The 14,192-nt window shown below is 38.0% G+C and overlaps 1 protein-coding gene across 1 annotated transcript in view; it reads left to right on the forward strand.

Moving 5' to 3' along the window:
- TES (testin LIM domain protein) overlaps positions 1-13,639 on the forward strand; it is a 28,912-nt gene extending 15,273 nt beyond the window's left edge. The window contains exons 3-7 of the mRNA XM_052790527.1: positions 4,973-5,225; positions 6,340-6,675; positions 10,054-10,269; positions 10,840-10,998; positions 12,201-13,639. Of these exons, the coding sequence (XP_052646487.1) occupies positions 4,973-5,225; positions 6,340-6,675; positions 10,054-10,269; positions 10,840-10,998; positions 12,201-12,392 (1,156 nt within the window). The 3' untranslated portion in view covers positions 12,393-13,639. The remainder of the gene's footprint in view (positions 1-4,972; positions 5,226-6,339; positions 6,676-10,053; positions 10,270-10,839; positions 10,999-12,200) is intronic.
- The last annotated feature ends 553 nt before the right edge of the window (positions 13,640-14,192 follow it).

Here is a 14,192-nt window from a genome sequence, read left to right on the forward strand (position 1 = left end):
ACTGTTAATTTAGGCTAGTTTAGAAATGGTGGTAAACAAAGCCCTTTGTAAAATTTGTTCCTAAATTTTGAAGTTCTGAAAACCTGTATTGTGAGCTGAACACAAAATGAATACAGTGAGAGCCATGGTCTACAACAGTAGCTGAATGGTGAACAGTTGAACAATTACCTGCATTATCTTAGTGTGTTAATAGCTTTTGCTTTTAAAATTGCCCTCACAATCATGCTTCCATCAAAGTGTAGCAGCAGTGGGCAGGGTCTTTTCAGTTCAGGTGTTAAGATTTCTGTCAGTCTGCAAAACGGTCTCCGCAAAATTCTCAGGGCAGGCTGGCGGTAAGACACTGCTGGTCAGATACATGTTTGCTCTTTGGGAATACGTTTCCCACTAGAGGGAAGTGTGGGACAGGAGTCAGTTGCTAAAAGCAGGAGGGAAGGTTCTGATTTATCTTGGCCATGTATATACAGGAAAGCAATAATTGTCTCTGCAGCTTGCCAAGATATTAAAAAGCTTCTGGAGACAAGAATCTTAAGCTTGGGAATGACCTTTTTCAGCATCTGGCTTCTCTGCACAGATACAATCCCTGGAAGGCAGGGAGAGCTTTAAGTTGGCTTTAACATCTTCTGATACTACAGCTGACAGGCACAGTTCAAAACATTTGTGATTACTATAGCTGCATTAATAGCAAGAAAGCATAACAGAAGGAATCATTGGAAGAGGTTAGTCTTTCTGTGTGGAGGACACAAACCTCGGGACCTGCCAGGTATTTGTTGAGGGCATCCCTGTGCTTGCAGCTTCTGCCTCCTGTCACTAGAATGACTGCAAAGCCAGTGTAGGAAGGGTCATGATCTGAATTATTTTTCCTCTCCATACACCAAAAGATAGAAAAGTAGGAGGGTGGTTGACGTTTGGGTTTGGAGAAAGAACTGGAAGTCTTTAATCCTTGCTGTCAGTAGACATCCAGGACACAGGAATTCACCAGCTTGGGGGAGAGGGTGGAATCTGTTTACCTTCCTTCTTTCTACCTACCCAAGACCTGGAAGCAAGGCACAATCTACTAGATCCATCTTTTACAGTGATATGCAACTTTTAATTCTACAAATTTTGAAGCTTCCTCCCTATCTTCCATGTTTGGAATGGGAAAAGCTTCCCGAATTGCTGAGATTTGACTGGAGGAACATTTCTTTCCTTTGAAGTCCTGAGCTGTGAACACATAAGCAGGAGTCCCTAATACTTCCTTAAGTAGGGATCTTGCTGAATGCCTTCAAGTGAAGGGAAAATCTTTTTGACAATGGAGATGGTGAGAACAAGAAATTCTCACTGCCTGTCATCTTGATAGAGTCAAAGGAGATAGTTAAGTCTATACATATACATGTGTTTATAAATATGTCTCTGTGTGTGTATATAATAGGAACTGGGTTTCCTGGCACATGTGAGGTGTTTGCTTTAACACCAAAAATAAAAATTAAGCATCAGTTATCAGATAGACTTGTGAAGTGTAAGTTTGAGGTATTGGGACAGGGTCGCTTCAGTAAGATAACTGTATCGTAGTCAAAGAAATGATCAGCCAGTCTATTCTAAGTAGAAGTAATTGGCCATATCCCTTCTGCAGAAGGGACAGTGACTAATGAACAGGACTCTGATGTGGCAGCTTAGTGGAAGAAGGTATGACTAAATTGTAAACAGTAATAAGCAGGAAGAGTTATGTGTGTAAATGTCAACTGGATATCTTTCTTGAATAATTTCCAGTCCTGAAAAGGGGTTATAAATCAGGACAGGAAACCTTTCTTTATGGCTGTTAGCAGTGTACAGACATCTTCATGTGGCTGAGATCCAGGGGAGCCTTGGGGAGCAGGGGAAATGGCAACAGCCTCAGGGATTTTCCTTTGACTTACTGAGATATGCTGACATCAGTTGTGACTCAGCATTCTCCACGTTCTTTCCGGATTGTTTTCTCCTGCATTTGGAGACTTAATTATCCACAAGCTCTAATGCCAGGGCCACTACACTTGTAATTTTGTAACATAGCCCCTGTAACAGCTTCTTGCAAACTCCATGTAGGCAGTCATTCACTTAATCTTGAAAGAGCAAGGAGATGGCATTAGACTGAGATGTACACAGTCAAATTCTTAAATTAAGTCTGCAGTTGGGGGAGATCAGCGAGTACCTCATTCTTTTCAATGCAAGTATAAAGCACAGTAGTTCTATGGTGGTTTTCACAGTGGGACCCAGGAAGGACCCGAGGACAAGTTATATGCTTTTACTTCTTTGCAACTATCTGTTCATCTATTTATCAGGACAACTGAAAAATCTCTCACAGATACTGAAATTAGTGCAACATGTTAAGCCTTCAAGGTGGGACTGAGGGTGTCTAAAAGCAATTGAGTCAGGGTGTTCTCCTAGTTGGAAACAGAAACAGGATCTCAAAGCTGTTCTGCATTCTGAGAGAATACTACTAGAAAATAGATACGAAATTTCATGATGTAGCGTGAGCAAAAATAAGGTGCACTTGTGGCTTTTCCAGCATGTGTGAAAGTCTCAGGGGAAGAATTCCACCACAGCTTGTTGGGGATGGTCTGGTCTCTGCAGGCTGTCAATGCTGCTTCACTGTAGTTGGATGCTGTACAGAGTTTGCACAAATTGTCATGCTACTGTTGTGACCACGCAGGCAGTACAACAGTATGAATTGTTCTTACTGAGTTCTGTTTTGCAAGCAGAGCAGTTCTGGACAGCAAGACTATACTTCTATGAGTCTGTGAAGGTTGCCTGAGAATGTTTGTTCGTTCACCAATGTAGTTAGATCACATCCTGTTGAGAGGTAAAACTGAAACTGGGGCTTACTATTGCTAAAGACTTAAGTTGAAAAAGTGAAGAAAATACCTGGTAAGCTATTGTTCAGATGGACTAACTGCTTGAATTCAAGTTGCATGTGTGCTGTGAGGCATATAGCTGCATGATGGTCACGATGTAATAATGAACTAAGCTTGCAAAAAATAAGGTCTGTCTGATTCTGTCACCTCATATTAGATTTCAAAGAAGATGTGATTGAGATGTGGTAATAAGGTATAATCATATGCACGCCTTAAAAGATGAGCAAAGTGAATATAAATTGCTTTATTAGTATATTAAATAGTCTCTATTAGCTAGGCAAAGGACTCATGTAGACTGCTGAAGATCTTGCAAAATTTTATGTTGTGAGTGCTTGAGATGCATAGTACAGCATTTAGGCTTAATGGGCAATGCTAGTTCATGCTTGAATGTTTTGGTAAGCTGGGAGATTGCAAAGTGCTTAGTGTTTACTAGGTATCCAAATATTTGAAATTCTGTGCATCTTTCCTGTTGTGGAAATGAGTTGGAAGTCATGCAAGCTGTCAGACAGCCTGCACTTCAATTATTGATCTCTTTAGGTTTTTATGCATTGCAAAGCAGAGTCTGTTCTGCTTAATGTTCTTATTTTCTTGTTATTTTTAGAGTGGCGTGGCTCATTTCTGTTGCAGAGTTAGCTATTTCTATTTGGAGTGGGCTTTATAACTTAGGTTACCATGACTTATGGTTTCTGTATAATTACATGACCAGGGCAGCATTCATCACACACTGAAATGATAGTACCCCACATCATAAATTGGTGTACATATGTAGTGTGTATCTTTGGGGTTGGCTGTGCATCACTTCACATGACCGGTTATATTCAGGTCCTCCTTCCTTCCTTTCCCATCACCTAATGGGCCTTCCGTAGTCATGGTGTGTTCTTGTCATGTACCTGTTAGATGACTTAAGATAAGGTATGTGCCTTGCCTTTCAAGACTTTAGAAAGCAAGATGCAGAACAATGTTAGATTTCGATGGGTTTTGGCAAGCAGGGTTGAGAAGCGTTTCATAGGTAGTAGTTTTATGCTATTTGCTAGGTGAAGAATAAATAATGGCGTAAAATATTACTCATTTGTCTTCAAACTAGAGATGCAGAAGGTTGATCCATTTTTGTAGGCTATAATAAGAACCTTTAGTGAATATCTAGCTTAGCTAGTTTCCATATGCTGTGGCTGACTGCTTTGAACTGAAGCTCTGGGGAAACCATTAATAAACAGTAAACTAGCTTGTCTAATCCAAGGTTCTGGTTTATATGTGAATTTTTTAATTATGCCTAAGGTAATAAATTGCTATCTAATATCCCTTAATCAAAGGAGTTCAAATGTGTTGTATATGAAAGAATACCACTTATATCTAAGTAAGTAAAGTCTCCTACCTTTTAAGGATGTTATCTGTGAAAATTCTCTGTACAGCGTGTGCCAGAGTACCTCTGACTTGGTTCAGAGCTGTTTGAAAGGCTTTGTCCATATAAGCCTTTCACTTTTCTTTCATCTTTTAAATGCTGAACTTTGAACAGAACTTGGTGCAATTACACTGTATGTATGGCTGTATGCATTTTTTTCCTTTCTAGGAAATATTTGTTTCCACTTGATAGGAGCCCTGTGATAACCAAATATCATGCATACAGTGAAATGCATATGAAGAAAATAGTATAGTGTAATTTCGAGTGTATAAATAGAACTGAAAAACTAAAAGCCCAAATAAATGATTGCTGGGATGATCATGTTGATGCATTTAAGTTAATTCATGGGTGACTAACGATACTAAACCTGGTAGGTGGGTGATAACGGACATGTATGTGTGTGATCAGTACTGAGATGTAACTGAAAGAATGATGTAGCATCATATTCAAAATGCATTAGTAAAGTTGACTGATATCTATCTGAACACAATCTCTGTGAACAAAGAATGTAATTAATACAACAGGAGAAGTAAAGAACATCCTCAAGAGGTGTTTGATGTATTGCAGAATAACTTTTATATTCACTAATTAAAGCACTGAAAACAAGGTTTTGGGTTCCCAGTCACTTGTTACTATGCATGCAGCTGGTGTGAGATGTAATTTTCAGCTGAGACTGTAACTTTGTTGCTGTTTCCATAAATTTCAGAAAAATATGCCGCAACTGCAAATGTGGCCAGGAAGAGCATGATGTCCTCACAAGCAATGAGGAAGATCGGAAAGTGGGGAAGCTCTTTGAAGACACAAAATATACGACCCTTATTGCAAAGCTGAAGAATGATGGCGTTCCCATGTATAAACGCAATGTAATGATACTGACTAATCCAGTGCCAGCCAAGAAGAATATATCCATCAATACTGTGACTTTTGAGTGGGCTCCTCCTGTTCAGAATCAGACACTTGTAAGTCCAACTCACTTTTTCTTCATGCTCAAGGCAGGAGTTGATGGGAGATAGAGAAGTAGAGCTTACTGGAAGGGTAAATTTGCCTATTGTAGTCATCTTTTCTTCCTCCTCAAAACTAAAAATATGGTGCCTGTTTAATGAGTCTTGCCTCTATCTTGCACATATGGATGCTTGTCTGTGGAACTTCTTGAGAACCAGGGAATGAGGTGGTTTTTAATAGATAGGATTAAGCGTTATTTGCTAAGTCCCTCGAGTCAAACTTCTCTAACCTGCCTTTTTTTAGTAAATTTGAAAAATTTGCATGGAATGTGGGCTTAAAAGAAAAATAAGAAAAAAACACAACAACCCCACAACGGTTTATGTCATTGTTTAAAGTTAAGGGAACGCTCAGTCTTGCATATAGCTTTTACTGTATATGGTAAGAACAAGGTCAGTGTTGACGTCTAAAAGAGCAACTCTCTTCCAGTATGTTTTCAGCTGAAGCAGATGAGATGGTAGATAGCCTTCTGAGGATTTTGCTTTTCAAACTTTGATCGCTAATTTACTGTACTGCAGTGTTGTGTGATCCATGCCAGAATTGCGTTATCTCTGACCTATCTCTCAAAATATCCTGTTTCAGTCACTTAATCAAACCTTGTGCATGTAAATTGACTGTTATTCATTTACCACCTTGATTTTTAGGCTTGTCCTTGCTTTATTAAAACTAGAGCGCTTTTTCTTTATTTAGCTAGAATTATTTCAGCAATGGGCTGTATGCCCCACACAGGCTATTTAGCTTCTACTTTTTAAAGCTATACTGATGATTAGTAGTTTTAGATAGCTTTGAAGAGACAAGGTGCTGTGTAAATGTTATTATTTACTCTATTATGCATGTTGTAAAAGGCTTAAAAGGAAGCCTGCCTCTTACTCTGGGAAGAAGCCAATTAATGCATCTGCTGTATTTTGTCTCCTTCTACTGTGTTTCGGGAGCTTAATGTTTATGGAAAGAACCTTGTTTTTGACAAATTTGACTGTCGCTAACAACAGCAGAGATGATTTTAGTTGCGTGTTTGCTTAAAAGGATGGGTCTATAGTTGAAGTGGCATCTGATATCTAATTCCTTCTGGTTCAGGCTAGACAGTATATGCAGATGCTACCAAAGGAGAAGCAGCCTGTTGCTGGCTCGGAAGGCGCACAGTACAGGAAGAAGCAGTTGGCTAAGCAGCTGCCTGCTCATGATCAGGATCCTTCAAAATGCCATGAGCTCTCCCCCAATGAAGTGAAGCAGATGGAACAGTTTGTGAAGAAGTACAAAAGCGAGGCGCTTGGCGTAGGAGATGTCAAGCTCCCTGGTGAGGTGGAAACGAGAGATACTGACAAGAATAACTTGAACAATGGTGACAGAGGCACCTCAGCTGCTGTAGGAGCGATGGAGGGCAAGTCCCCAGATCAGAAGGCATCTCAGTATGTAAGTATAAGAAAGGAAAGATAAAACAAGAACCTGTATTACGATCCAAGTGCTCTCTTTGGTCATTTTAACCCAATTAACTTGTTTGTTACCTTGGAATAGTGAAAATCTAGGGAGGGAAAGAAAGAAGGGGAACTGGAAAATGTTGTGAATGTCTACACGGAACCCTGGTTTCTGACCACATTTAATGCATTGTAGCAAATAACTTCCTAGGTGAACTTTTCATCCTCGTTGCAAAACATGTTAGCTTGGAGATACAGTATAGCAGGGTGGCTTTTACAGAATAATAATCAAGATACTTGGGTAGTCTTACAGACTAATTGCTACACTTGTCTCCCCTTGAAGAGTTTAGTTTAATTTTAGAAGCCTGTTTTCTCCTCTTTCTTGGAAGAGCACCAAAATTACCCGCTTGACAAATTGTGTTTAAAATTAAATGAAACTAAGAAATAGTAAAGTAACACCTCTCCCTCCCATGTCCAACAAGCCAAGCCATATAACAGCTGTTTTGACTAGCCTTCTTTTGATATTCAGATCTATTTTTTTGATCTGGGTTTTTTTGGCATCTGATTTCTGCCTTGTAATAGCTCAACAAAAAATAAGGTATGTAAAATTACCCAGTTTTCATTGATATTTCTAAAACTATACCCTTAATAAAGTATTTCTGACATAACTTGCTAACTTCTGCTCTGTATGCCTTGGCTACCAATTATGAATACAAAAGAGGGATAGGATTACTGAAATAATATTAAATTAGTTTAGTGAAGGTAGACCTTCACTTCAGAGGGGCAAAAATTCCTGTAACTTGATTTCCAGAAATGTTGCTATTATATGTATGAATCCCAAAAATTATTTGTCTCCAGGTTACTTACAGAAAATGAATATTCAAGTTCTAGATGGAAAAGAAGTTTAACATGGCTGTAGAATGTGGCTTTTAGTGTTATTGGGGGTCTGTGGTGTGCTTTTTTGGTGTGTTTTTGTTGTTTGTTTTGGTTTTTTTTTTTTAAACTGACACAGTATATTACTTCTGGTGTAATTCATATGGAATATAAAATTAACACTTAAGTTTTAGCTTTGAACATGCCCCCTTACCTTAATCAGTCATATGCTGTGCCATTTGGTTACCTGTAGCTACTTTCTAAAATTAATTATTCAGTTATTTTTACCATTATTTTGTCATGGATATTCTAAGATTCTAAAAAGTTATTTTATCATGGCTTGATTAGGTTGCTGTCATTTTGTCTTAACTCAGCCTCTCCTGCTGGGTTACTTTAGTTTCACCACAGCAATTCTTCATTTGTCTCCTCGAGAAACACCTACAGAAATAAACACCTTGCATTGTACCCTGCTGGCTAACTAGCTTGGACTACACGAAGTCAAGGGTAGGAGGCACTCTGTCCTCCTGAGTAATTGTATCAAAAGGTGCTTTGTTTTTACATTACACCTATTTATCACTTCCAAACTTTCTTACTTGAGCACCTGAGTATACCTCCTACTGTTTAGGCCAGGTGTATCTCATCACTGTGGGCAGGGATTTAGAAAGAGACTTAGAAGTGTTTAATAGTGTAAGTGAACATTTGAATTGCTTATCTATTATTGGGTACTGAGTTTACCCTGAGCTAAATAATCGGGATTTAGATATATTATTTTTATGTATTTTTTGTCTGATTTCTGCAATGTGACTTAGTTTCAGCTATATGCTATAGCATTATCTCAACTTCTTTATTTTTTTGAACAGTTCAAAATAAACCAATACAGAGAAGAGCTCTTAAATGCCTTGCAGAAGAATTGCCATCCTTGTCTACACCTTCTTCTATCTATTATTAGTTCTGCATCTTTGCTCTCCAAATCTTCTTGTACGTTGTCTTTCAGACTGAGTCTGAAAGTATGTGTTCTTGTAGCTGTAGTAAATAGAATCCCTTGAAAAATTAATTTTCGTTATAGGAATGGATTGCAATTCTTTTAAACCTGATTAAAAAAAGCAACAACAAAATGTAAACAACCAGGTCTCTACTATTAATGCAAATATACCTATAATAATTGCCTTTGTGTTTAAAAAAAAAAAAATCTATTTTACCATGACTGAAAGCTGAATAACAGAAAAATGGATATTCAGCATATTTTCATCTTGTAAAGAAGTAAATCTTTTTATGCATCTTTTAACCACCTAGGCTGGGGATGTTGCACATGGTAGGTAAATGAATCATCTTGCCTTCATCTGGGTCCATACAACTAATAAACCTTGAAAATTACTCCTATTGGAGTGTGAGGTCTAAAGTAGAAAGAATCAAAAAGCTTTATATACATATATATTTACACTTTCCCTTTCATTAGTTCCTTTTTCGTTCTGTTCCAAGCTGTTCTTTCTCCCTTTTTGATGTCTTTCTATGTATATTTTGGAATTGCTTGTCTGACATGAAGTGTGGGGATCTGATCAATATGCCTTACAGCTGAGAGACTTTACATATATTTTATTTTTATATATATATATATATATATACACGCACACAATTAAAAAAGCCATTTGTGGCTGGGCTTGTAGTGATGTGAATCATAGAGAAAACCTCCCCAGGATGTTCATCCCAGTCCACAGACCAACTGGAGTGCAGGAAATGCCAAACCGGTGATTAAACTGTAGATAAAAATTTTTGTTTCAGTAACATAAACCACCTGTGGTTTTTGACTCGATGACAAAACCCTCTCTGTAAGCAGGTATGGGGCAGAAGACTGCCTATGAACTTTTTGCAACTATTTGTAGTGTAGTTGTGTTCATAAACTTTGTAGTCCCTTTTCTATAATCACTCTCCCCATCCTAAGATTGTTAATCACAGACTATTGGACAGCAGCCATGAGTGACTAGCATCCCTAGAACACAGCTTTAAACAGAATGAGTTGGAAATATTCACAATTTTTTTTTTTTCTCACCAGGGATGCAGATATGGCTTGTTCTTCTCATGACCTATAAGTACAGCCATTTTCTTGTCATGGGTTCTAGTCATAGTCTAGTTGGTTAGCTTTGATGGAGGCTCCTTATTATTCTGTCCTTATTCTTGAGTATGTAAGGCTTATAGAACATAACATGAATTTTAATTGCCTGTTGCTTTTTTAAGAACTGGACTGTAGTTGCAAGAATGTGAACATGGCAAAATACAATAATCCATTTAAGTAGCACTAGTGCTATGTCAGTAGAACGTGCATCATCCTGAATTGCTTAGTTAAACCTGTACTGTGGCATCATGTCACACTACTGTGATCATGGGAGTAAACTAATGGTTGAATTTCAGTCTGGGAAGGTGGGATTTATTAAATGTTGGTAATATATGATTGCTATAAATGTACCTCTTCAAAGACTTACTAAACTTGGTAATAACCTCTTTCCAGTCCTGCTATCGCTGCAAACTGAACATGAAAGAAGGTGACCCAGCTGTCTACGCAGAACGTGCTGGGTATGACAAATTGTGGCACCCAGCTTGTTTTGTGTGTTGCACCTGCAGTGAACTTCTAGTAGACATGATCTATTTCTGGAAGAATGGTAACCTGTACTGTGGAAGACATTATTGTGATAGCGAAAAACCCCGCTGTGCTGGATGTGATGAGGTAGGAAATATCCTAGTCCTTTTGTTTTAGCACACAACTTTGCTCCCCTGAGAAATGAGTATGATTTTTAGTAAAATATTTTAGTGCAGGGAGATGATGTGCCTTCACCAGTTCTAGCTGATTGTAGTTGCAAGGAACTGAAACAGATATGGACACTCCACATTCGGGAAGATCCATAGTTTGCTTTGGATTGGGGGGGGGGGGGGGTCGTTGCTGTCTACAGGGACATAGGGTGTAATACACGAGTGCAAATACTTCTACAGTCCCAGTTATGCAGTTGTTTCCTCATGAAAGACACTAGGGGGAGTGCCTTACTAAATTACACCTTGTGCAGCATACAGAAACAGTCTGCCTGGTGTCTTTGGCATCTATTGGCTTTTAATAAATGAAATGGAGGCTTTTGGGAAACAGTCAAACAAGTGAATGCATTCGGTTTTGTTGTTGAAATAATTTGAAACGGTGGAATCACCAGGAGTTCCTTGGAAATTACAAAGCATCCTGAGGCTAGCTTTATTAAGAGACATACTATTTAAATGTATATAATAATATTTGTTTGTATCTTCGTCATAGCTGATATTCAGCAATGAATATACTCAAGCGGAAGGTCAAAACTGGCATCTGAAACACTTCTGCTGTTTTGACTGTGATTGCGTTCTGGCTGGGGAAATCTATGTAATGGTGAATGACAAGCCAGTCTGCAAACCCTGCTATGTGAAGAACCACGCTGCGGTAAGATCCTTGCAGACTTGTTGGTGCTGTGAAGGAAGGGAACATACATATATGGAGCTTGAAACTCTCACTTTCTCCCAGTGTGGGAGTATCTGAAGAGTATAAATTGAATGCAAGTTTAGGCTCAAGTTAATCATCTTTTTCCCTGTTGAAGAAAAACTTAAAAGCAGACAAGTATTTTGTCGATTCATAAACTTGAACAGTGGCAGGAGGGAGGCTGTTCTGAAAATACCTTTAACTTTGCCAGTGGTGAAGCAGGATTTTGTAACAGGAGGAATAAAGTTGGTGAAGATGAGTAATGCTGCTAAATGTTTAGTTCATGTCAATTATAGTTCATTGTGACCAGTGGGATTCAACTTCAGCTTGTCTGCTAAAAGCCTGTAGTGGCAACTGCAATCTAGGTACTTTTGTTTCTTTGTATTTCTAACCACATGAGTTATAAAGGAGAGTGACTGATGGGATAAAGGTAGAAGTTTGGGAAAGGATGGTAGTTCTTGATTCCTAGTTGTGCTAGGAACTCTAATCTGAGAGGATGGTCCATTCATATCTACCAATTAACTAGCTGTTAGTTGGGAGTTCAGTCTAATGTGCATCTAGACTGTTTATGTAGTTAATGGAGGGAAGAACTATTATCTCTAGCTGGCAGTTAATAATCTTCTGAGGTAGGTGTGAGGAATTATCTTTTGGAGAGGCTTTTTTTTTTCTTCTCCTCTTAAAACATTAACTTCCTTGATCTAAATGATAATTTTTGACAACCAGATTTTAAGATGGAATTATATCCAAGACCTTCTAGTAATCTTTAATTCTTTGGCATTGCTTTACAGCTGCCAATGCACAGGAAGATTTGTAACTAATCTCTTCAAATGTGTGGGTTAATATATGAAGATCTGTGCTGTTTGGCACGACAAGTGTTTATCATTATTTGGGCATTGGGAAACCCTAACCATCATAACTGTCTAAGTTTAGTCCAAGCAGCAACTAACTTCTTGTGTGCATTTTATTATTTTGTTTTGTGTCCTCAGCTGCATTCTGATCAGGAACTCTGCTTTAAAAATAAAGGAAAATCAAAAGCTGGAAACGTATTTCAAAGGCTTCTTTTAACACCTGTCTCTTCTCCAAAAACACTTAAGAATTCCAACTCTTATTGGACTTGTAGATAGGATTTGTATGCTTCATCTAAGTGTCATTTTGTTTCTAAACAGATCTGCCAAGGCTGTCATAATGCTATAGATCCAGAAGTTCAGCGTGTGACATACAACAACTTCAACTGGCATGCTACGCAGGAATGCTTCTTGTGTTCCTGTTGCAGCAAGTGTCTAATTGGCCAGAAGTTCATGCCAGTGGAAGGGATGGTCTTTTGCTCAGTGGAATGTAAGAAAAAGATGATGTCTTAAGAGAAGACATGCACAGAACCAAGCATTGCTGCGTTCCAAAGGCTCTTGCATTTCTACTGTAAAATACATAGTATCGGGGCACTTAAAGTTATTGAAAGCATTAAATAGCATTTTCCCAAAGATTTTTTTTTAATGACTAAAACTTGCTATGTAATCTTAATTTCTTAGCTGTAATAATACTTTCTTTTTTGGAACACTGTTCCCACATCTTATGTCAAATGACTGTATCCCAGAAATGCAAGAAAAAATGTGTTATGAACTATATACACTTTAAGGGAGCTCTTCACTGTGAAGGATCTTTTTGCTGTATCTTGTCTAATGAAAGAAGAAAATGTGAAAATGCTCCAATTTTTCTTGTTTTGTGTGATAGATGTAACTCTTCCACTTTTGGGTTCACTAATTTATCATTTTTATAGTTTCCCTGCTTTCATCAAGCACTTTAGACAGAATGATCAGCTTTACCACCACATCATTTTGTTCACTAGACCTCAAGTATGCAGGGAGAAGGAAGCTTAAAAAAAAAGTTGTCTGTAATCTTTTGCTTGTTGTTGACACGTGGGTTCTTGAGGGATAGTGACTACTCTCACACCTAGTTTGTAAACTAACTCTGCACCAGTAGAAAACTGTGTTGGCTCATGTGTCTCTCTTACAACTGTTCATGCCTGCAAAAGTTTTCATTTTATGAATATTGAAGTTATTTTACAGATGGCAGGGTGAGAAAATATAATAGGTCTTGCCCAGATTTAAAAAAAAAAAAAAAAAACAAACCACCACCAACATCAGTGGGTGTCACACTCAGCCTTTCAGAACTGGCTTCTGTTTTTTCATGAATGTTCTTTTCATAAATTCTGCCTTCTATCAGAGGGATGTGGCACACAATACTGTATGTATTTCCAAGAATGTAATTCTGCAAAAGGATCATACTTAGGCTTTTGATTTGTAAGTTCTTAACCAAAGCACAAAGAAGTCTTTCCCAGAAGACTTTCACTATTTGAGTGAAAAAAAATCACAGCTGTGTATTAGCTTTGCTTACTAGATAAACCAAATGTGTGGTTCTCTTTTCTTAAGAAGAGCTACATTGAAACTTGTTAGCTATCTTTGTGCCAAACAGTGAATGGAGAGTCTTTGCCCCCCCCCCCAAAAAAAATAAATAAAAAAAAAAAAATCTATGCAAGTCTTATGTTCAGCTCAAGTTTTATGGTGGCTGTATTGTAACACTTACAAATAAAAATTAGTGTTGTTCACTTGAGTTGTCTACTAATTCAGTTCTTGTTGAATGCCCTTTAGGGGAGGCAAAGAGGAGAGGAGATGTTTCCATGCCTCTCTAGCTTTGATATTATTTCCAAAAAACCTTAAAGCTTGTATTACTGTAAAATGCTTACTGTCTTGTGTAATATTGTTGATGTGCTTATAGGTGCAGAAAAATGGGTCTTGTTCCAACAAATACACAACTTCAGAGCTTAGTGTGAACTTACTTTTTGTTCACATAAACTATAGCTTTAATTATATTTTAAGACATAGCATGGGAAGTTTTGAATTCACACAGGTAAGCTAATGTGCTGAGAATGAAGTGCATTGTGATCCTTTGAGTACTGCAAAAATAAGACACTGGTGTGAGATACATACTTTGTATGTTGTCTAAATTGAGATGTAAACTTTAGGTCCATGTTCTGGAAGTCTGTACAGTTTTTCTCAGGGATCCTCAGGATGTACATAAAAGTGTATATCTCTCAGCTCATACCAATGGGGCTGTATTCTTGCCAGATCTGCAGTTTTAAACCAAGGAAAACCAGGATGCCT

Source organism: Harpia harpyja, chromosome 6 (assembly GCF_026419915.1).
Source record: "Harpia harpyja isolate bHarHar1 chromosome 6, bHarHar1 primary haplotype, whole genome shotgun sequence".
Classification (NCBI taxonomy): Eukaryota; Metazoa; Chordata; class Aves; order Accipitriformes; family Accipitridae; genus Harpia; species Harpia harpyja.